The following is a 21,956-nucleotide window of genomic DNA, read 5'->3' as shown; positions in this document are numbered from 1 at the left end:
TGTAAGTCAAAACGTATAGAGATAATTTGACAAGCAGATTTTCTCTTCTACAAGCCTTGCTCTGAGGTCAGTGAATGCTTGCTGTCTTCTAGGCTGCTACTCCAATGCCCCTTGGGACACAGTGGCATACGTTTTACTGACTGATCCAGATGAACTTTGGGTGTCACTTACTCAAGCTATTCAGAATGTTTGTGATGCAGCAGAGGTTAGGGTACCAGTGTTCCCCTGCCTCGACAACTGACTAGTGAAAGCAAACTCATCCCAGAAAGTCACACCGACTACTTCGTAAATGCTCCTGTTCATCTGAGCTACTCTGAATATGGTGCAGTTTTGTGCCGATTGTTCGCAGAGGAGAGTCAGGACATTTAGGCTACGATGCCAATGTTTCAGCCTCGGTCCTGGACCTCAGTGCTAATGACTGAGGCTCCTGTGATTGTTGGCCTCCTACATCCTGCTGACAAATATACCAGGTGACAAATGCAAGCTCTGCAGTGAGACCTCAAATCCCAGAAGGCACAGCATCAGGGTAATCTGTTGGATTGTATACAGATTTCGGAGGAGACTGCAAAAGATCTGCTGTACTGGCTGCTGGACAGTTACTGATCGGTGGCATACCCTCTCTTTACCCCACCCAAAGCTGACAAGGGACACAGAAACATCACTACTGGATTGGGGAGGCCATCTGGGAGAGGTGGAGATCAGAGGCCTCCACACCAATTTGTTGGAGTTAAGGGTGGTTCCCTTGGCATTGAAGACCTTCCTAACCACCATCAGAAGAAGGTTGTCTGCACAATTTATATCTCCATGATTGGAGATTGAGCAGCAGCAGCTGACCTCCTTCAAACTCCCTCCTGGGGACATAGATGTCATCTTGGTGTATGGTGTCCCTTTGCAAAATCAGTGTATGCCAGTCATTGGGATAAATGTGTGGCTTGGCACAACACATGACATATTGCCCCTCTACAAGCCAAGTATTGTTGTTTTTGTTCTTGGCCCAGGAAGGACTTGCTTTGGCCTTTGGTAGAGGCTATTTGGTGGCTCTTTCTGCCTTTTTGTTGCTGTATCAGCTTCTTTATTTAAATCACTTGTAATAATGACATTTTTTTAAAGGGTTGCAACATTTGTTCCGCCAAAACCCTTTGTGATGCCACAGAGGGACTTGAACTTAGTTCTCACTTTTTCAATGTGCAATCCTTTGGAGCCACTGGCAGTTGTCTCTTAAGACTCTTGACATTGAAACCTTTCATTCTCATCTCCATAAAATTGTCTAGGCATGTGAGCAAGCTGCAGAATATTTCTCTCGAACCACCTTATATGACATTCTTTCCAGATAAGTTGGTGCTGAGGACTTGCACTTCCTTTCTACCAAAAGTGGTCACTTCATTACAAATTGGGCACCATATTACTCTTTTGGCATTCTTTGCCCCACCTCATCCCTCAAAGGAGGAGGAGGAGAGACTTCATCGCATGGACCTTAAGAGGGTAATAAGTTTTTATAATAATCACAGCAAGGGATACCAGGTGAAGAATCATCTCTTTGTAGGGTTCGCTGGACAATGAAGGGCAAGGCAATGCAAAAACAGGCCCTTTACCAGTGGATTGTTCTCTGCATCAAAATCTGCTATGCATTGGTAAAGAAGCAGCCTCCAGAAGGCTTACAGACTCATTGCACCAAAGCTGCACGCTGCGCTAGTGCATGTATAACTGTGTTGGACATTTGTTAGGCGACTACGTTGGGATTGTTTCTTACATTTCTGAAGCACTACTACCTCATCAGTTAATTCCGTCAAGAAGGATTTTTTTGCCCACTCGGCTCTACAGTTTTTCAGTATGAGCCATTTTACAGACCCACCACCTGAGGTGTACTTCCATAGTATCTACTCACGAGGTGAGGAATCTGTAGTAAGAAGTATCCATCAGAAGAACAAGTTACTTACTTCCAGTAAATGTTTCTCTGTTGGATACTCTGTCTATCTACAGATTACTCACCAATCTTCCCACCTCACCATTCTGTGAACCGGAAACTTTTTTCCATCTAAGAAGTTCCCAATTTAGGGATCTGCCAACTGGTTATGCTAATCTTCTGATTAGCTCTACATCTGATGGCACTGAAAGCCTAAGAATGCAACAGATGTCAGTACTCATGAGCAGTGCTTATACGCAGCTCCGCTCATCACTTTGAGTGAAACAATGTCGGCACGGAGCTACACAACGCCACTTACTGGTGCACAGGAGCAATGCTTTAAGTTCCGGGTCAAGTCTGATGCCTGGGGAATATTCACAAGGTGACAGATCTGTGGTTAGAGTATTCACCGCAAAGATACTTACCAAGGGTAAGTAACTTGTTCTTTTCATACTGGGGTAGTGCATAGCTGAAGGCCAGTGACTGTGGTATGCTTATGTCTTGTGAGTGCTGGGAGCAGGCCTTGGCCTCCATTCTGTGCGGCTACAAGGAAAGAGGAGGCTTGAGGAAAGCACTACACTGTGTACTGTTGCTCACACTACCTGAAGGCAATCAAGTTTGGCCGTGCCCTGCAAGTATCATATGTACCCGTGCCCACTGCCCTTGTTTACAATGACAGCAGGGCATTGCTTGTGGCCATGTGCTACAAGTACTGGACATATGACATTTCTGGTCTCCAGTAACCTTTTAGTTCTTTTGTTTTATTTTGATGGTTTGTGCCTCCCAATCCTCATTCATCCTAGTCATAAACTACACTTTTTAATTGGCTTAATTCCATCCCTTTTGTTTTTTTCTTTTGGACCTCTTGGAGGGTGTGTTGCCACCCTGCCCCCGTTTTACGCAGCGTGGTTCACAGACCCAAGATGGATAGTGAAGCAAAGACTGTTGAACTTCTGTAATCTAATTAGATGGCTTGTACTGAACAAAAGTGAACTACCAATTCACCACAAATTTTCTGGTAGATATGTTTTGTAGTTTTTTTCAATTAGCACTGGATGGATTTTCACTAGTGCACAAAAGAGTGTAAGTCAAAGCACATGTGATCTTCTGGTCAAAGTGTGGAATTGATAGTTTGCAAAGAAATCTACTTCTGAGATCTTGTCATATGACTCCCTTCCTCGCCCCCAATCCAGACACATTTGTCCCAAGATAAACCTTAGGTGAGGAAATACTTTTTAAACTTTTTGTGTAGATTCATTGCATGGGCTGGCTTAAAGTATTAGTGATAAGAAAACGCTATTAATTTGGAGTAAAGGATTTGCTACCCAGAGCTATGCAGTCACGGTTGGAGATTCTGCAAGATTTATATGTGTGTGAGTTGAACTCGAGGTACAAAGTTTCATATACATTTTAATAAACCTATGTCTGCATGTATGTGTCATTTGTATAGTTAAGGTTGTGTTCCACTTTCCATGGGGACTTAAGATATCATATGTTCCTATCATTTGGTAAATGTATGAGCTATATGTCCACTAAATTCAGAAAAGCCTCCTCAAAATCCCATTTGAAATTTTGCAAACATTGGTTCTGTTTATAGAATTATGGACTGAGCCCTTTTACCACATCACACATGGCAGGTGGGTTGAGGTGGGATGGTATTTCTGGTTGCTGCCTCTCTATTGCTTTCTCTCTCTCTCTCATGTTTCTCCTGGCGACTTAATTGCTCCTTTGCAGCACATTGCTGCCCCTACCATGGAATGTCTGCACTCCAGTCTCCTCCATTCCCTCGCGCTTGCTCTCTATTGTCCTTCGTACTTCTCTTGTCTCTCGCCTCCTTCATTAACTTCCCCCTTCATGTCAAGCCACACCTCTTGTGTGCCCTTATCTATTCTTCTGTTCATTCTCCAACCATCCCTTGCAACTAAACTCCTGTGCTTCGGCACCTCAGCTTCTTCTTCTATTGTCGTATCATTCTCCCCCACCCTGCTCCTAAGGTAAGTGTGTGCAGCTCAAATAAATGATGCTTGTTATTTTCCATAGGAAGGAGTCTGCAAAGAGCCCACTGTCTGCAGCACCCTCATTGGGTCCTAGGAGAGGAAAGCGCATCGCATCTCAAGTGAAGCACTTCGCCTTCGACCGCAAGAAGCGTTACTATGGGCTGGGTATGGTGGGGAACTGGCTGAATCGCACATACCGGCGCAGCATCAGCAGTGTAGTTCAAAGCAAACTGGAGCACGTTGACAGTCACAGGTGAGAACACTGTGGGTACCATTAAAACTGCTGGCAGGGATGCAAGACAAAACCCAAAGTTGTGCTGAAGTCTTAGCTGGCACAGCAGAATGAGGTGTAGAGCTAGACAGGCAGTAAGAGCTTGAGAAAGCCACACATCCAAGAGCACATGACCCGAAGGTTAATGTGGGCACTAGATGAACTTTGAAAATCCATTAAGTCCCTCTGCCGCAGTAATGTGTGGCAGCAGAACGGAATGAACTATAGGTGTGACAGTTGTTCATGCAAGACATGGCGGTGGTTCCAGAGCAGGCCCAGACTGGCCGTTTATTTTACTAGGCATTTCCCCAGGGGCCTGGAGCCAGTGAAGGCCAGAGAGAAGAGGGCAAAGGAAAGAGCAAAATGAGAGAAGGAAGGGAGCAGGGCTGGGTTGAATATTTTAACCAGGGCTGCTTTTGAGTCCCAGTGTGGTGCTGTTCGAGAGAATGGCGTATGAGAACCAAGCGGGTATCAAGGGTCTAAGGACGAGAAGAGCAAAGGAATAGGAAGTGAGCTCATAGCACATGATTTTGAAGTTGTCCTAAACACCTGGCTTTGCTGACGTTTTGCAGTTGTTCTAAACTCTTGGCTTTAGCTAACTCCATTATTTGCACTATTAAAAGTGGGCATGCTTTGCACAAGTTGGAGACCTAAGGGTTAGGACCAGTGATTTTGTGAAGTGTTTGGCTAACACAAGACCACTGGAAAAATAAAGCCATAGTTGGAATGTGTAAATTAATTTCAGGTGCTGATAATTACAGTAGATTGCGTTCCAATCAAACTAAAGACGGTCAATAAGGTTCAGGGGGTGCGAATCTCAAATTTCCCCAACTAAAAAATAAATACATTAAAAAACAAAACAGTGGTTGCTGAGTGAATGGGTGAGATGACCATGGTTCAGGATGGACTGTTCCCATGAGGTGCAGGGTCAATACTGATCTGCATTAGGTGGACCTCTGGGGTTTGATTAAGAGCTTGACACTCCACTGCAGCAGCGACGGAATACCTTGTCTGCCAAATTCAAGGTGTGTCCGTCTCATTTTTAGTCAGACAGGCTGCAACTTTTACTCTGATAGAGTAAATTTTACTCTATCAGTGTGAAACTTCCTCCGACAGCACAACAAAGTAGGTGCCATCCGGGGTAATCCATCTGACCGTCCAACCTATTTAGAGTGGACAGTTGAACTTTTCAACACAGCCAGGTATATCCTGTCAGTGAGGGACAGTATAAGAAGAATAATGACCTCCATGACATCAGAGATGACTCCCATGGTGTGGGGGTCATTTGTTTTTCAATTTTGGAAGTTTGTATTTGAAGAATAAAAAACTTTACCTTCCTGCATCATGTTTTACTCAGCTGTCCTTCAAACTTTTCCTACATTCATAGAAACCACCACGACAGTGGTTCCTACTAATGTATAGAGAAGTTGGTGGGCTGGCGGAGATCTCTAAATTTGGCGGGTAGAGTAATCACAGGGTGGCAGACTTAATGTCCGCTGCCTTGTCTATGTTTACTCTGACTGACAAACCCTAAATCGGGTCCTCTGTCATGAGTGGCACAGTGGATGAAAAATAATAGTTTGGAATGCTACTCCAAGGAATTGCCAGTGGCTAGACTATTTAAAGAATATGTCCCAATACCATTTAGTTGTTTGTTTGCCAGTAGTGTACCTGAAAACCTGAGGGGTGCAGCTTTCCAAGCCTACTATTGCCAATGTTAGTGAATTCTGAAAAAGTAGTGCATTTGCATCCATAGAATGATTACTTCTGTGGGTGCAGATTTGCGACTTTTTTGGTAAACTGGTTACTGTATATATTTAAGTTTCAGATCCCCAAAATCAACATGTTTATGCGCCTGAGTGAAATCAGGAGGTCGAGGGGAAAAAACATCACAGACGTAGCAGACCCGACCCAGGGCCCTTGGAGCCGACTACCAAGTCAAGAAAGCATTCATATGGAGGTTGTTACATCCCAGACCCCCCCCAGGTCCCGAAGCTACTCTTCTGCATGCAATTTAGTCTTGCTTTAGTTCCAATGTCCACTTGAAAACACTGGCCTTTCGTACTCCGGATCCTCTGTCTTCCTCAGTCTCCACTCCACCATCAGCAATGCTAATACCTCTTCATGGACCCTCCCTGTAGTTAGAATCAGCATGGCACACATGACCATCACATAACATCCCAAGCAAACATTTGGATTTGTTCTGTACATGTTTATGGTACTCCATGTGAAAGCACAAAATATACGTCTCTACCAGTTGATGCAATTTGCTCACACCCTTTTAACAGCCTGAATTGGTGGGTGCAGAAGGAAATGGCATTGCACGTTTTTGTTTGCTGTAGTTGAATTTAGCGTATGCTGGACCTGTGGTGTAAATATTCTCCCACCAGTTCTAAAGGCCAAGAAGATGCTCCACAAAGGAGAGGGTCCAAGCCACAAACTTCCTGTATAAAATGCCTATTTCGTAACTGTGGGAGCTTAACCAGGGGACATGGACCCAAGTCCCCCAAAAAAGAGATACACTTATGAACAAAAAGGTAAGGTCCCACTGAAAAGATTAGATAATCTCTGGTTATCGTACAGTCAGTAAAGTTACTAAAAGAAACTGCAAAGAAGTCTTGAATGCTCTGAAACGAATCCTTTATTTTGGAAAGCAGGTGAGCCCCTGGTTGAAATATAACCAAGTAGGTCCCACAAAAAAGCAGAAACTCAGCCAACACGTGTTTCGCCCCACAGGCACGTACGCCGGGGCTTTCTCAAGGCATGATGTCGACAAAATTCATTTTGCTCAATACATTTTTTCGTTATGTAAACACTATTTATATTGGGTAATCTTTAATAATCGGAGCCGGTCAGGTATTTTAAATAATCGCGCCCGTCGCCATTTCCATGAAAGGGGCCTACTTTGCCTTGAGAAAGCCCCGGCGTACGTGCCTGTGGGGTGAAACATGTGTTGGCTGAGTTTCTACTTTTTTTGTGGGACCTACTTCGTTATATTTCAACCAGGAGCTCACCTGCGTTCCAAAATAAAGGATTCGTTTCAGAGCATTCAAGACTTCTTTGCAGTTTCTTTTAGTAACTTTACTGACTGTACGATAACCAAAGATTATCTAATCTTTTCAGTGGGACCTTACCTTTTTGTTCATAAGTGCAGTTCTAAAGGCCAGCCTGGCAAGGCTGAAATATTCTTAATTCCTTTATCAATCCACCTTCTCCATTCTCCTTAATCGCCCATTTTCCTTCTCCAGTGTTGGAATATCAGTTGACCTAGCCATGTGAACTCTGGTAGAGTGTGCAGTGGCTTTTACAAGTAGTCATCCGTGCTGCTAATCTGCTTCTTTAAATGTAATGATTCACTGGTAGAAGTTAATGACACAGTACATATGTGACATCTAATGCTGACACACATTGTCCTTGAATATGTTTAATTGTGTGTGCCCAATATAAAATAGTACATTTTTGTTCCAAAATGTGAATTTGGAAAAAGACCAGGAAAAAGAAACGTATCTTGGACCCCAGAATCTGTGTAATGGGTAGTATCTGACATTTTAGGATTTTGGGGGGCTTTGTTGTCCCACCCAACAGCCTCAGCACATGAAAGAAGAGAATACGGCAGAGGGTGTGGTACTTAGAACAGATAAACAAGAACATACCAAATACCAAAAGCAAAATACAGTGGCATGAAATGGATGTGTGATTGAAAGCTAGTATGGTGCAAACTCAAAAGGGTCACGTGTAACAGACACTGGATCATTATCTAATTTGTAACAAAATAAGAGCTAGAGCGCCAGAAACCACTATCTCAAATTATGCACAGCACTGGATCCAACTACGACGAGTACAGAAGTTCTGAGGTATCCAGAGAAAGCTGTTAAGTGACCAAAGAAACAGCCTCTCAAGAAGTTCTAGAATACGACATGAATTCTAAGCACAACATAAATTTGAAATGCTATGTTAAGCCTCACTAAATGCAAATGAAACACCCAATAAAGCCTACTTCACGCAGCCCCAAAAAAATGGCGCATCTCGAACTGCAAATTCAACAGCCACCAGGTAGAGACTAAGCAAAGTTCAGACGAATAAAATATAATCAAGGCATATACAAAGTAAAAGCATGCATAGTAAAGACGTGCATGGTAAAATATTTGTGTTGTAAAGATTTTGTGGTAAAGGCATTGCATTGAAAAAACATTGTTGTAAAAGTTGTTGGTCAAAGCAAATTGTAGGAATAAGGCATTGTTGCATCCGATCACCTCACTTTAATGCAAAGACGTTTGCTAATTAGAAAATCAAATAAAATTAGCTTACCAAATCATACCCATTCCTGGAGTAATTGGTGTCAATGTTTGGTCTCTTCTTCTGGTTACATTTTGCTGCCCCCTTCCCGGCCCCTCTGAACCAGGTACAACTAGCCCATGGCACTGCTTCCTGGTGCACCTTCAAGGTTAGCAGACCTTTCCAGCCCCACAGCTCTAAACTCTGGACTGCATTTCCTTCCTTTAAGAAGGTAAGTATTTCTAAATCCAAAACTAGAGGCCGTTTCTGGAGCTTATTACTTCAAAGCATTCGCACTCTAGCAGGCATCTAAGAGACATTAAATGTGGGACTTGATTATTACCATTTTTAGTGTAACAAATGATTCCTGTGGCATTGGCCTAGGGTCCGAGATAAGACTACATTGGCAAGATTAGAACAGTCCTGTCGCTGTAACCTGCCTGGTCCTGCCAAATCTATTTTCATGGTGTGTAATATCTGAAGTGGGTGACATTAGTTAACCATATAGGTAAACCAGTAGAACCTGTTTTTCTCGGGTCTGAAGTAAATGCTGTCAGTGACATCTTTGACTGTGAAGTGGATTCCCTTTGCCTATTTTGTCTTTTAAACAAAGCTTTCACTTTGAATGTGCCAATTGAAAAGCATAATGCACTGGTTCTTATTTTTATTTTGTTTCTTTTATAAAAACACAAGTCGAAAAACAATGTACAGGTGCTGTAGATGTTTCAAAATGATGCAGCTGGGCTTCATTGAAAGTGCTGAATGTCTTTAAATACACTATTGCAATAGAACTGTTGACTTGAGTTGTGTAGGTACATAGAGGTGTACCAAGCAAGCATTACTCCCTAATCCTCATGAAAGCAGTAGGCAATGCAAGTGGGCGTCTCTCTTAAAAACCTGGGGCATGGGATTATTATGAGACTCGCTTTACTTCACTTGTGCATAAATATATTACTGCAAGCAACTTTTTTGAAGATTGTGGAAATCTACCTCAGGCATGTTAAACTTGTGCTATTGTCAGTGCTGCTACAATATAAAAAGTGTCTGTACCCCAAGAATGCTGTCCAAAGATGAAGAATGAGCATTACCACTGGTTAGAACTGACAGATTCTTCGGTTGTAGGGACTACAAAATACCTGTGTATCAGTGGCTAAATACTAGACTGGATCAGAGTCTGCGAACCACATCTTATCCCACCTCAAAATCTTAAACACGCATTGGATCATTCTTCACTGGGAGTAAATAGCCATCCTCAGCCTGCAGCATTGATAATACAGAATATTGATACTGAAGCCGTTGAAAAGTAAAAAGTAATCCTGCAGGGCCTTTTAATGATCACTGTACATTTTTCTGTACATCTCAGTTCATTCATATCTTTTGAATCCAACTTCATCTGGTAAAATTCTAATTCTACCCATCTTTGCCACCACCCTCTTAAGCAGCACCCTATCCGAAGACTTTTCTCATCTAATGAAAGTTCTAGTGAAAGTTCAACAGGCCTCTCACATGGTTCTTCCTTGTAGCATTTTCTGAGAATGGGAGCACAGAGAATGCTTGCAGAGCCTAGTATCTTGCCCCCAGAGAAATACCCAATCACAAAGGTCCATCCAGGCACTTCACACTCCCTCCTTCTTACATAGCTAGCCTAGTTCATTTCATCCCTTCTGTCTTGGCAATCTACAGGACACTGCAAGCAGGAGAAGATTTCAGTTGATAGAAAGAACCACTTGGTGAATACTAAAACAAACAGTGCACACACATCTACCAGTGTAATACAGAACGAAAACGAGCTGGCTAAGCTGTAACTTAACACATAAAAGATAGTGAAAAGGAGAACAGCTTTAGTGTTTTTTGCAAACCGCAATCAATCAGAACCCAGACCTGGGTATTCTGTTCATATAGCTTATGATACCGGATAGGTTATGAAGGTAGATATTCGCGTCATCACCACTGGGTACTGACAACTGTTGAGTAGGCTAGCCCTTTCGTGAGGTGCACCCAAAACATCCATCCCCAACAACCCTCTGTTCACATCTCTGTGGGACATAACTATGGGGTGGTTGGACTTGGATCATCCCAGTTTCTTTTCCTTATCTGTTATGACAATGTCCACCATACTCTGGGTTCTGGTGGTCACTGGAGGCTTTTCTTTACAGATCTGTGGCCACACAATGTACCAAATAGGCTGGGTGACCTCCAATGAATATGGTGCTAGCAAAAAGTCCTGCATTGCTGCCCCAGAACTTAAAATCCTCACATATTCTGTTTATCAAACACTCACCAGAAGGGAAGAAGCACAAGGCAGACTAGTGGTTGAGTTGTGACATCATACTTATTCCACCATAAGTATGTCACCATGATGACAATCTTGGTATGGCTATATAATAGCACTGTTCCACTCACTTCAGATGTGGTCAACAAAAGAACTAGATGAGTCCGTGCAAAATAAGATAATCTTCCTAATAAATGGTCATGGCATAGGAGCTACTAAGAGTTTCATATGGATAAAGAAGAAAAAACAGGTTTGTTTTTAAAGCTTCAGAGCCTGATTTAGAGTTTGGCAGGGAAGTAAGGCAATGGAGTAAATCTCCACCCGACTGAAGTTCCACCTTCCTTATTTAGAGTTGGGTGGAACTGAAGTATGTCAGTGGCGGGGACTACTATGATGGCCCGACCAAGAGAGGGCAGTTGGAGGTTTGGCCACTTGACCACCTGCCTGATTTAAAGTGAGGGGGTTAAATGGCCAGTTCTCAATGTCCATCACTGCTAGGTAACACTTGGCCTGTAAAGGGCAGTAAAAATGTGTAAGTGACCCCCACGCCATGGGAGACATCATTATTTGCCACTAAGGGATTTTGTTTTTGAAAAAAACTTTGTAAAATATTTGCATACGGCTCCATCATGCTGATTGAAAACTCTGTTAAACGTTCAATGCAGTGAAAGGAACTGCTGTGACAGTGGTTCCTGCCAATGCAAGAGATGTCCTCTGGGCTGGGTGATACCTCTAAATTCGGCAGGTGAAGTACCCTCGGCATGTCGGTAGTAAAGTACTCTGCCATGCCAACGGTACATACTTCACCTCCAGAACTCTAAATAAGGTGCCTACTTAATTTCTTGTCCAGGTAGCTACACTATTCCTCACCAGTATGACCTTTTATCAGCACCAGTAAGCATGAAAAAGACGTTTGCTTAACACATTTAGTTTTTACTGCTTTCAACCATAAACTGCTTTGTTAAACAAATATTATGTATGACAAATCATGTTAGCAACTGTAAATGTTGGCATTGAACAAGGAAAGTCCTAGTTACAGAATGTAAATGTAAAACCTTTTGCTGTATACGGTCAAAGGGCAGATTTGAACTAGTGCCTCGAGTGTAGGGTATTTGTGCAGCACTGTGCATTAAATGCTGCCCTGTGTAGTCCTTTAATAGAGGCTGCTGTTTCTAATTTCTAGATTCAAATGCTGTCATGTTATTTGCATTTCATGCTTTGCTTCCATCGACCATTTCTCAGGCCATATTTCACATACTGGATAACCTGCGTCCACTTGATCATCACCCTGCTGTCCATCTGCACATATGGCATCGCACCTATTGGATTTGCACAACACGTGAAAGCAGAGCTGGTAAGGCAAGCACCGGCAGTGTTCCGCTTTCGGTGTACTCTTGTGCCACATCCATGATAGCTTATGTTGTCTGCTTTTAGGTGTTAAGAAACAAAGGTGTCTATGAAAGCGTGAAGTACATCCAACAGGAGAACTTCTGGATCGGACCCAGTTCGGTGAGCCATAGCCGTGCTCGGCTCTGTGTGTGATGAGTATTGGACTACGGGAGTTAGAGGCACAAGGAAAGTGAGCAAGTTAATGGGTTTATGGGTATTATGTGTGGGTAGAGAACATGGTCATTCAGGATGATAACGGTGAGGGAGAAGCATGTAAGAGTGCCAATCTCCCTGACATTATTAAACCTAATATTGTTAAATCTTGCTCAATGTCTTATGTATATAATTGCACACACAGCCATGACAAAGCTTCACACCAAACCTGCAGTATCTCCTCTGCCACCATTATACACCACCTACACAAAGTGTCGACTCTGCACCGCAATCCTTATATTCTGCATCTTCTGCTGCATCTCTTCTCTTCTTGTATTATGATTCACACAAAACATGCCACATTGTTTCACAGCTTGCTGTGGTTGCCATGCCCTTCTAAGTACTAAGATCTTCATAGCCTGATCAAAGCACCTCATAGTGTTATAGCACTGGGACCCTGCTTAAAGATCAACTTGCTGTAGCCCCTCAGTTTCCACTGTTTGGTGAGAAAAGGTAGCATAGTGTCAGTGCAAGTCAGACCTCAACTGCAGTACTCCCACTATTCCAGTATTGGAACCTGTATCTACCTACCAATGTGCTTCTAGCCCAATCTGTTGTACAGACTCCTATTCTAGAACTTGAATCTGCACTAAGTACTTCCATTGCACCTCAGTGTGAGTTTTCAGATCCCCATACTGTTCTGAGTTACCTCATTCATTACATGAATCCTTCCCTGTGTTTCCAAACCTGGCACCCACACAGATCACTACTTATACTTTTTTTGACTGATTTCAGATCTCCTTGATCCATCTCGGGGCAAAATTCTCTCCGTGCATTCGACGGGATTTGCAGATCGAGAAGCTGACCCAGCGGCAGCGTGACCGTGAGCGCGAATCTGGCTGCTGTGTTCAGAATGATAAATCTGGCTGTGTGCAGACATTGAGGGAGGACTGCTCGGTGAGTCCATTTCGAAGTGCATTCCATGGATTTGAACTTATTCTCTAGTCTTTATCCACCACACTTTTGTACCCATGTTCGATCTTCCCAGAGCTAGTAGTTAGCATTGTGGGTGGTCATCCTCCCACTGCTCACCTTATCCGAATATACAGGTAAAGACTTTCAGGTGGATGGGCTGAGTCCATGGAATAAGGATGAAAGGCAGTTGTTTCTCGTAGTTAGTGCAGATAGCATACTATAGCTAGCTTCCAGAGTGTCCCTTAAATCCATTCTACAACATGTGACACTTTTCTCTCTTTACCCATGGGCCTAGATGTGCTTTTGGTTCTCAGATTTTAGATTTGTTTCTAGAATTTGGAGTTTGTGCACCAACAAATCCTTCTTCTTATACATTTTATTTCCTTGAGGAATTTGAATGGCTCTATCTCACTCACCCAACCCTCTTTCCTTCAATGTATACATATATATTTTTGAGCCGCTCTTATTGGCCATACAGTATCAACCTCACTCCTATTTATTAGCCCATCTCTGGTCTCCCACCAGTATGTTTTTAATCCTTCTAGCGAGGAGACTTACAGATCTGGACACTGCACCCAATTTGGCATCTACAACTTGACTGCCCACTCAAGATGCCTCTTCCAGAAAAATATTGTGCCTAGCCCTGCCACTGACAGGGAAAGGGTTAACACAAACTCAATGTTTGCGCTTTTATTAACCTCTCCTTAAGTTTCATGGCCGTCTCTCAGTTCTCACCACAACCTTCATATCGGTTGCCCTCTGAGACAAGAACCGTAAAGTATTGCTCCTGTGTGGTGACCTTCAAGACTTTGCTTTCCATCCTGCACGTCTCAGGATTTATCTGCCCTACTGTAAATGTATTCCTTTGCATTTATCCACATTAAATGAGAGCACTTGGCTGCTTTTCCATCTTTATAAGTCGTTCCTCATTCCATTTATCTCATTCTGGGACAGAAGCATTGTGAAAGACCTTAACGCTATCTACAGATTGCCATACCATCCCACTCAGCTTCTCAATAGTAGAGTGTCTGAATGCATTGAGGATCATCAGATAGGCCCGACCCCGCTAGCACAAAATGAGTCCTTTCCTTGTACTGAAATTTTACTCAGTTTACTAGCCCTCCTAAACTAGTATCAATGTCTTGGTGAAATGCACTGTATACTTCTATCTGGTGTGTCCTTGTCTAGTTAAAATATTGTCAACTAGGGCTTTCTCCTTATGAAACCATGTTGTTACTGAGCAAGCGGAAGAGAGAAATAAAAGGAGGAAAATTAGTTTGTGTTTAGAGTCAGGCTCATTTAAAATCAATCAATCAGAGTTTGTAAAGCGCAACTACTACGTAAGGGTCTCAAGGCGCTAAGGGGGTGGGGTTTCTCCTCTGATCTTCAGTTGAAGCGCCAGGTTTAAAGGTCCTTCCCTAATTGAGGTATTGATGGGGACTGCCTGAGGTGCAGGGGCAGGGTGTTCCAGCTCTTTGCTGCGAGGTAGGTGAAGGATCTCCCACCAGCCAAGGTCTTCCATATGCAGGGTACGGTGGCTAGTGCTTGTTGTGCGGAGCGGTCTGGTAGGAGAGTAGAAGGTGATGTGGTGGTTGATATAGGTGGATCCTAGGTCGTAAAGTGCCTTGAAGTTAATTCTCTTCTCCATAGGGAGCCAGTGAAGGTCCCTTAGGTTACTGGCAATATGTTTGTGGCGGGGAATGTCAAGGTTGAGTCGGGCGGAGGCGTTGTGGATGTGATGTAATTTCTTGAGGTTCTTCTGGGTGGTAACGGCATAGAGGGTGTTTCCATAGTCGAGTCTGCTGGTAACCAGGGCATAGGTTACAGTTTTGCAGCAGTCCTTTGGGATCCATTTGTAGATCTTCTGGAGAAGTCAGAATGTGTGAAAGCAGGAGGATGTCACTGAGTTGACTTGGTGGGTCATGGTGAGCAATGAGTCCAGGATGACGGAGAGGTTGCGTGCATGGCTTGTTGGGGTGGGGGGTGCCGAGCGTCGATGGCCACCAGGAGTTGTCTCGTAGCTGAGCTTAAGGCAGCTGTCCTTAATCCAGGCGGTGACGGCTTCCATCCCGTTGTGGAAGTTCTTCTTGGCAGTAGTGGGTTTTTTGGTCAGTGAGATGATTAGCTCGGTTTAGGAGACGATGTTCTATCGGTGGTCCCTGACGATGGTAGCGAGTGGGGCCATGTAGACGTTGAAGAGTGTGGGGCTCAGGGAGGAGCACTATGGGTCTCTGCAGCTGATCTCCGTAGGTTCTGACAGGTAAGGTGGAAGCCTGACTCTGTGTTCGGCCAGACAGGAAGGAGAAAATCCATTTTAGGGCCTTTCCGCAGATGTTGGCTGCGTGGAGCCTGGAGCAGAGTGTGAGACTGTGTCGAAGGTGGTCGATAGATCCAGTAGGGTGAGGGCTGCTGTATGGCCACTGATGAGGAGTTGAGCGGATGTTATCTGGCGATGAGGAGGGCACTCTCTGTGTTGTGATTCTCCCTGAAGCCTGATTGAGAGGTGTCTAGGATGTTGTTGTCCTCGATGTGCTTACAGAGCTGAGTGTTGGAGGCTTTTTTGATGACCTTGGCTGGGAAAGGCAGTAGAGAGATGGGACAGTAATTCTTGAGGTCCAGGGGGCCGGCTGTGTGTTTCTTCAAGAGCAGGCGGATCTCTGCATACCTCCAGTGTTCTGGGAAAGTGGCTGTCACCTTGGAACAGTTCAGGGTGTGTCAGAGCTCGGGTGCGATGGATGTGTTGGCATTATTAAAAATGTGGTGAGGACAGGGGTCCATAGGGGCTTCCAAGTGGATGCTGCTCATGATGGTGCGGATCTCGTCTGTGGTGAGGGTGGTCCAGTGGTGTAGAGTCTGTGGTGGTTCAATGGGATGGATCTGGGGAGTTGTTGAAGGGCTCGGAGGGTCTTGGTGTCCGAAGCTGTCGTGTTTGTCTTTGATTTTCCGGTGGAATTCCTATGCTTAAGGCACAAGTTTAAATTAACTTACTGTGCAGTTCCGGAGCCCACTGTGTGACTTCTAGTCATCGGTCTGTGAGAAAGAGTTGAAATTGTACATTTCTGCCATCGTGGAACATCAAACGGCTTTCTACGTGCCATTTGAGGGTATCGATTTGTGATCCTTCCCTAGTTACCCCAAACACACATTTACAGATCGCCAATATGTTATTCGCTGAAGCTGAAACACAACATTTGGTGGCTGGGTGTTGCAGTGGAACAATGGAAACATATTTGGATCTGGTCCGTGTGAAGAAGATAGGATGAACTGCTAGTTATTGGGAAGTTTGTAGGATTGGTGATGAGATTGAGTTGAGCGCAGCGCATTTCAGTTAGGAAAAGGGAAAAATGCTTGTGAGATGAACCTCTGCTTCTCTCTACTGCAGGAGACTTTGGCAACCTTCGTAAAATGGCCAGATTTTAATGCTCCACTCAGGGAATCTACAACAGAAAGACGGCAGTCCGGAGCTGTATGTCACCAAGACCCCAGGTGAGCCACCCTTTATATGCTCTCTCACCAGAGATGCAGACTGTCAGATGATGAATCAGCTCTGTTCTTCAAGGAACTTGTGTTTTTTAAGTTGAGATGAGTGGCGCAGAGTATGCTACGGCTGGCCTCCTGTGGTTAATAGGAACGAGGACAATGTAAGAGCCTTGGAGGGGAGTAGAGCCATTACAGAGAAAGGTTGGTGGTAGTTAAAGGGTCTTAGGTAGAGGATATAGTGAGCCAATGCAATAGACGTAAATATGAGGGGATTGTGTAGTGAGAAATGTGAAGGGGTAAGACAGGAGGTGCACAGAAGCTAAAAATGGAAAATGTGAAGACAGGAGGAATTTATAGCATATATTGTGGATGAGCTGGCACAGTTGTAGGGGATAGGGACTAGTTGGAGTAAGTTATAGAGTTTCGGAAAATAAGTGAGGCTCAAGGCATTTCTAGCTGTATAGAGAATGGCGGCTGAGGTGGTGGAGTCAATTTTAAGGGATAAGGTATGAGTGACCAGGTGTAATAACGGGACAGAGCCCTTGTGGAATCAGGAGAAATAGTGGTTGAATGTGTTTTGAAAGGATTTGGCCACCAGTGGAATCAAGATACAGTGGGTATGGGACAGAATAAAGGCCTCTGTAGAGGATCGGATAGAGTAAGAAACAATATGGCGCAGTTCTAGCTGTAGGAGGAGTTACAGGATGAATTGGGCAGTTAAAGGATAGAAAGGAGTGCAGCACTTGGAAGCAATTTTCGTTAGGAGATTCTCAGATCAGTTGGTAAAGCCTGGGAGGGGGTGTATGCTAGACGGCTGGCATTGTGTTCTCATTTATTACTGAGAGTGACTTTCACTTTCAGGACCTGCGAGGAGCCGGCCTCAATTGCCCCGCATGTCTGGGAAGATGACATCACCAAGTGGCCGGTAAGGTTGCAATGACTAGTACCAGGGACATCTTTCTGCATCATACATTCTGCCGCTTATCATGTAGTACCATTTCCTACAGTAGTCCACACCTCCTGAAACCACCTTTACAAGAGTCAGCTTCACTCTGATCTTGTACTCTTCCTTCACTGAATGTACCAGCCTGATGTGACTTACTGCCCTCTTCATACCTGTCTTCCAGAGATAAGATTGACATTCTGCTGAAACTGCCATATGTTAGCCAAACTGTCAGTGCAGTCCATGCAGGGCCATCAGCTATTTCTTCAGTCAGCATTGTAGAGAATCTCAATTGTCAAAAAATATTCCCATTTCCTACAATTAGGATAATAGGTTTGTTGTATCGTAACAAACAGCCACCTGTACCCTTACCAACCTATCTGCCGGTCATAGCCACTCCAAATCACAAAGCCATTTCAGTTAACCTTCTATTTTTTATTTTTTTTTATTTAAATTTTTTACTCCATTTCCTTTTCTCCAGATTTGCACTTATGAGCCAAAAAAAAATCTCACAGGTTTGATGCACATGGACTGTGACATCACAGGGCGGCCATGCTGTATCGGGACCAAGGGCAGGTAAGAAACTGGAAAATGGGAGTTCAGATTGTGAATGATGACATCTTTTAAAAACACCCTCCACTCCCTGAAACGGGCTATATGGTCTTCCTGCTGATGATAGAACTAATGCAGAATTTTGCTTCGGTGTGGTGGTGCAAGAGCGCCGCTCAGGAAAGGGAGAATAGTAAGGGTCATCCTGATCTCTACATCTAAAGCAGCTTGCACATCATCAGGACAAGTGACCTCTAGATTATATCTACAGTTGGATAGTTCCGACTTCATGGGGGCCGTAAGATGTACTATCACTAATGCAGATCCTGTTGCACTTCAAGGAGACATCCAGGTCCACTCTAGTCTCACTATTCCCATCGAGCTCCCTCAGCATAGGGCAAGGTTAACCCAAGGTTATACTTAATGGTAATTATCACTGACAAAGCTCCCACTACATACGGTGAGGTCAGCTGTAGGTTCTGCATCTCTAAACCAACTCTCAGGTTACAGGGTTGGTATTTGCAAATGCTTGCCCATCACTCATCCTCCCCAGACAGCTCTTGCTGCTTTGAGTAGAGTGATCCATAGATTTCACCATCTTTAATGCAACTAGCGTCTAGTGGGGTAGAGCCATCAGAGGTCCTCAGATTGATCCATTGCATAAGGCAGAGCCAATCATGTGTTCATCATCTTCCCTCCAACAAACTCTGAATGTGGATGATTGGCTGGAGACTTGATACCGAAGTAGCTTCTGCTGCAGATAGGGCAGAATTAGCCTAGGTCAGCTGTAGATTTGACCTCATGTAGCAGCAGTAAGAAGAGGATCAGTCCTTGACCTATTCTATCCAAGACCAACTAACAGCCAACCACCCTTCCCATCATCTCTTTATTAACATTGTTTTATAGTGGGCTAAGTATGTGTATGGCCTCTGGCTTGAAGTTATTTCCTTTCTTCATCTGAATAGTAAGTAAGGTATCTTTACAAAGCATTAGGTATCAGCTAGTGTAATTGTGATAATGTGGGCATAGAGACTATATTAGACAGCTAATTATACAAACATTAAGATGAATTACAGACCTGCACATTATGCTCTAAAGGTTAAGACCATGGGAGTTGAAATATGTATAGTGTACGGTTAGAACATTGTTTCCCAAAATGTGGCTCAGTCGCAAGCCAATTGTTTTGAGGGTCATAAAGTCCAAACAATAAATGGAGATACCGTTAAATTCTGTATTTATCTTGCCACATTTGCTATGTTTTAAAGACAGAGGTCAAACGTCAGGCCATGTCTTCTGACAATTTGCTGCTTATTCTCTTAACATGGGGATTGGCGTTTACAAACTCCTCATTTGAAGTCAGAGAAAGTAAAGTGAATATGTGACAATCTTGCTGGGGCTACAGGGAATGTGAAAGGAAAGGCTGTAATATGTCATTTGTTTCTTACACACAACAAAATATCTAAACCTATAAATGTACTGTACACATTCAGCAGTTACAAAACAATGTGCTTCATCTTCGCTTTTCTAATTCTGAAATATGATGAAAACATAGACTTTAATAGAATCGAAGCAAATCAAGACTTGGTCATGCACAAATGCTAAATATGCACTGAAACCTGATTTCTACACATTCATTTGTGTTTAATATAGTTTTATCAGCAAAACTGTACGCCTGTGCAAATTTAATGCACAGTTTGATGGAAATGGGCTATCTCTAAGTGTCAGTGCGCTACTTCACAATGCTTTAATTACATTAAAAAACAACTGCCTCATGCCCATTAAAGCTAGGTGGGTCGTGACCGTTTGTCATTCTGATAGTTAGGTCATGCTTCAAAAAAGTTTGCTTTAGAGTATTTGTTAGGACTTGTTCAAAAGTGGGGCACTGGGGCATGAGGTATTTTTGTTAAATACCAGCACCATGGTGCTCAAGTGTTTACGGAGTCCGGTAAATATTTAGAGTTAGCTTAACTTTGGAACTTGGTGCCTACCGCAAGGATTCAGCATGTCTTGGTAATCACTGGTCGTTTTACCCCTGGCATATTTCAGCTGGTTTGATCTGCCGAAATTAACCTGGTTTAAATTGTGGGAGTAATTATGGAGTGCGACAAACTGTGCAGTATTTGGAAGTCCAATTCTTATGCAAACTGTGTGTTGTCCAGATATTTATATTTGTTTGCCTACTTGTCATAATGGCTCGGGTCTCTGAGCTGCTTCAAAATTCACTTTTTTATTTTTTATACTTCAGACACGATAGATGTATCCCATTAATCATCGCTACGAAAAAAAGCCACAGTGTGCATGACATCGACACTATTTTAGCACATTACATATGCATATCAGAATTAAAACGATGTTTTGAACTGTAGGTTTAACCAGACGTTGGAGAAGCATGCAGGCTTCTTGCATATCAATAATTTTTGTTAGATGCAAATACACGAGTTTTATGCAGTGTGTTCCACACTTTTGGAGAGAAGATGGTACTCAGAATTCACCCATTTGATTCTGCTTTTCTACAGTACTACACTCTGCCTCCAGGCCTGACTTACCTTGCTTGGTCTTTCTGATATGGGCTTTTTTCAAAGTGCCTTGGGAACGAGCTTGACAGAGGCTTGTGGCAGATGAGTTAGACGGGAGCAACAGTATATAAGGGGCTAGCTTAAATGGAGGCATTGCACTTACTTTGGTGGGATGCTAAGAGTGGGTTCACACATACAAGTGAATCCTAGTGAATTATCCTTTGACTTTAGGATACTGCCAGCTGGCTCCATCTTCCTGGGTGACTTTTAGGAGTGTGGGATACGAAACGACGACAGTAGAGCTCTTGAGGGAAACCTTCATCTTCGTGTTAGGCCACGTTGTCTTCTGCATACTAAAGTCATAAGAGGATTTGCCTTTGAACCAGGCATTCCGTAGGAAGGCGCTAAGTCTAAGGCAATGAGAATATGCTACCCTTAGGCATGTAGGTGAAATGATATTACAAAAATGAGAAAATACAGCTATGCTAGGCCATTTTTCTATTGAAAGTGCTGTTTGACTGAGAATTCTCACTAGAGGGCCAGAGGTGTATTAGGTTCCTTTCTCCTCTGCTGGCCAGGTGACGCTAACTGCACTTCAGTGGGTCGAGGTGTGAGGAGTCCGTTCCTTTTTGTTAGAGTTCATCCAAGAGAGGTGTAATTCCGAGATTGTATAGGGACATTCTTTCTACTTGGCAGAATACTTTATTTCTCTGTATACAAAATGTATCTTCAATGAATTCTTAGAATGGTTCTTAACTAGGAGCTCAAGGCCGGGTGTTCAATGTATGTCCGTTTATTGGAGTTGAGATGGAGCATGAGCTGTTAAATAACTGGGATGACTTTCTTTCTCCTTCCTTCTCACCCTGATACCCACTCTGTCTGTCTTGGCCTTTTTCGCCTCCCTCTCTCCACCTTCTATTCTAGTTGTGAGATCTCGACGAGGGAATACTGTGACTTCATGCACGGCTACTTCCATGAGGAGGCGACACTTTGTTCACAGGTGAAGTATTGAAAAGTGGATGCTGGATTCTTCTAGGACACTTGCATTCTCAAGTTTCCTTAATGAGATTAATTGGTGGCACAAGTCTTTTCCTTACCACTCCTAAAATATTGCATGTGCTTAATGACTTCACATCTCGCTGTGCCAAGTTCTTTCTCTTATATACTTGCTTTACTGCCGTCCGCGTCCTATTTTCCTCCTAAGCAGAATTAGTTATTGAGTCAGTTTGTCAC

General features: G+C 43.5%; 1 protein-coding gene across 6 annotated transcripts in view; it reads left to right on the top strand.

Annotated features, from left to right (window-relative positions):
• The window catches only part of RHBDF2 (rhomboid 5 homolog 2), a 339,409-nt gene that overhangs the window by 263,402 nt on the left and 54,051 nt on the right, over nucleotides 1–21,956 (top strand). For all 6 annotated transcript variants that reach the window (XM_069200232.1, XM_069200228.1, XM_069200230.1 and 3 more), the window contains 8 exons: nucleotides 3,944–4,153; nucleotides 11,961–12,072; nucleotides 12,153–12,227; nucleotides 13,056–13,217; nucleotides 16,618–16,721; nucleotides 17,577–17,640; nucleotides 18,140–18,234; nucleotides 21,648–21,723. In XM_069200232.1, coding sequence (XP_069056333.1) covers nucleotides 3,944–4,153; nucleotides 11,961–12,072; nucleotides 12,153–12,227; nucleotides 13,056–13,217; nucleotides 16,618–16,721; nucleotides 17,577–17,640; nucleotides 18,140–18,234; nucleotides 21,648–21,723 — 898 coding nt within the window. The remainder of the gene's footprint in view (nucleotides 1–3,943; nucleotides 4,154–11,960; nucleotides 12,073–12,152; nucleotides 12,228–13,055; nucleotides 13,218–16,617; nucleotides 16,722–17,576; nucleotides 17,641–18,139; nucleotides 18,235–21,647; nucleotides 21,724–21,956) is intronic.

This window comes from Pleurodeles waltl, chromosome 7 (assembly GCF_031143425.1).
Source record: "Pleurodeles waltl isolate 20211129_DDA chromosome 7, aPleWal1.hap1.20221129, whole genome shotgun sequence".
NCBI lineage: Eukaryota > Metazoa > Chordata > Amphibia > Caudata > Salamandridae > Pleurodeles > Pleurodeles waltl.
Note: the sequence above shows the minus strand (reverse complement) of the source record. Positions and strands in the feature narration are given on the sequence as shown.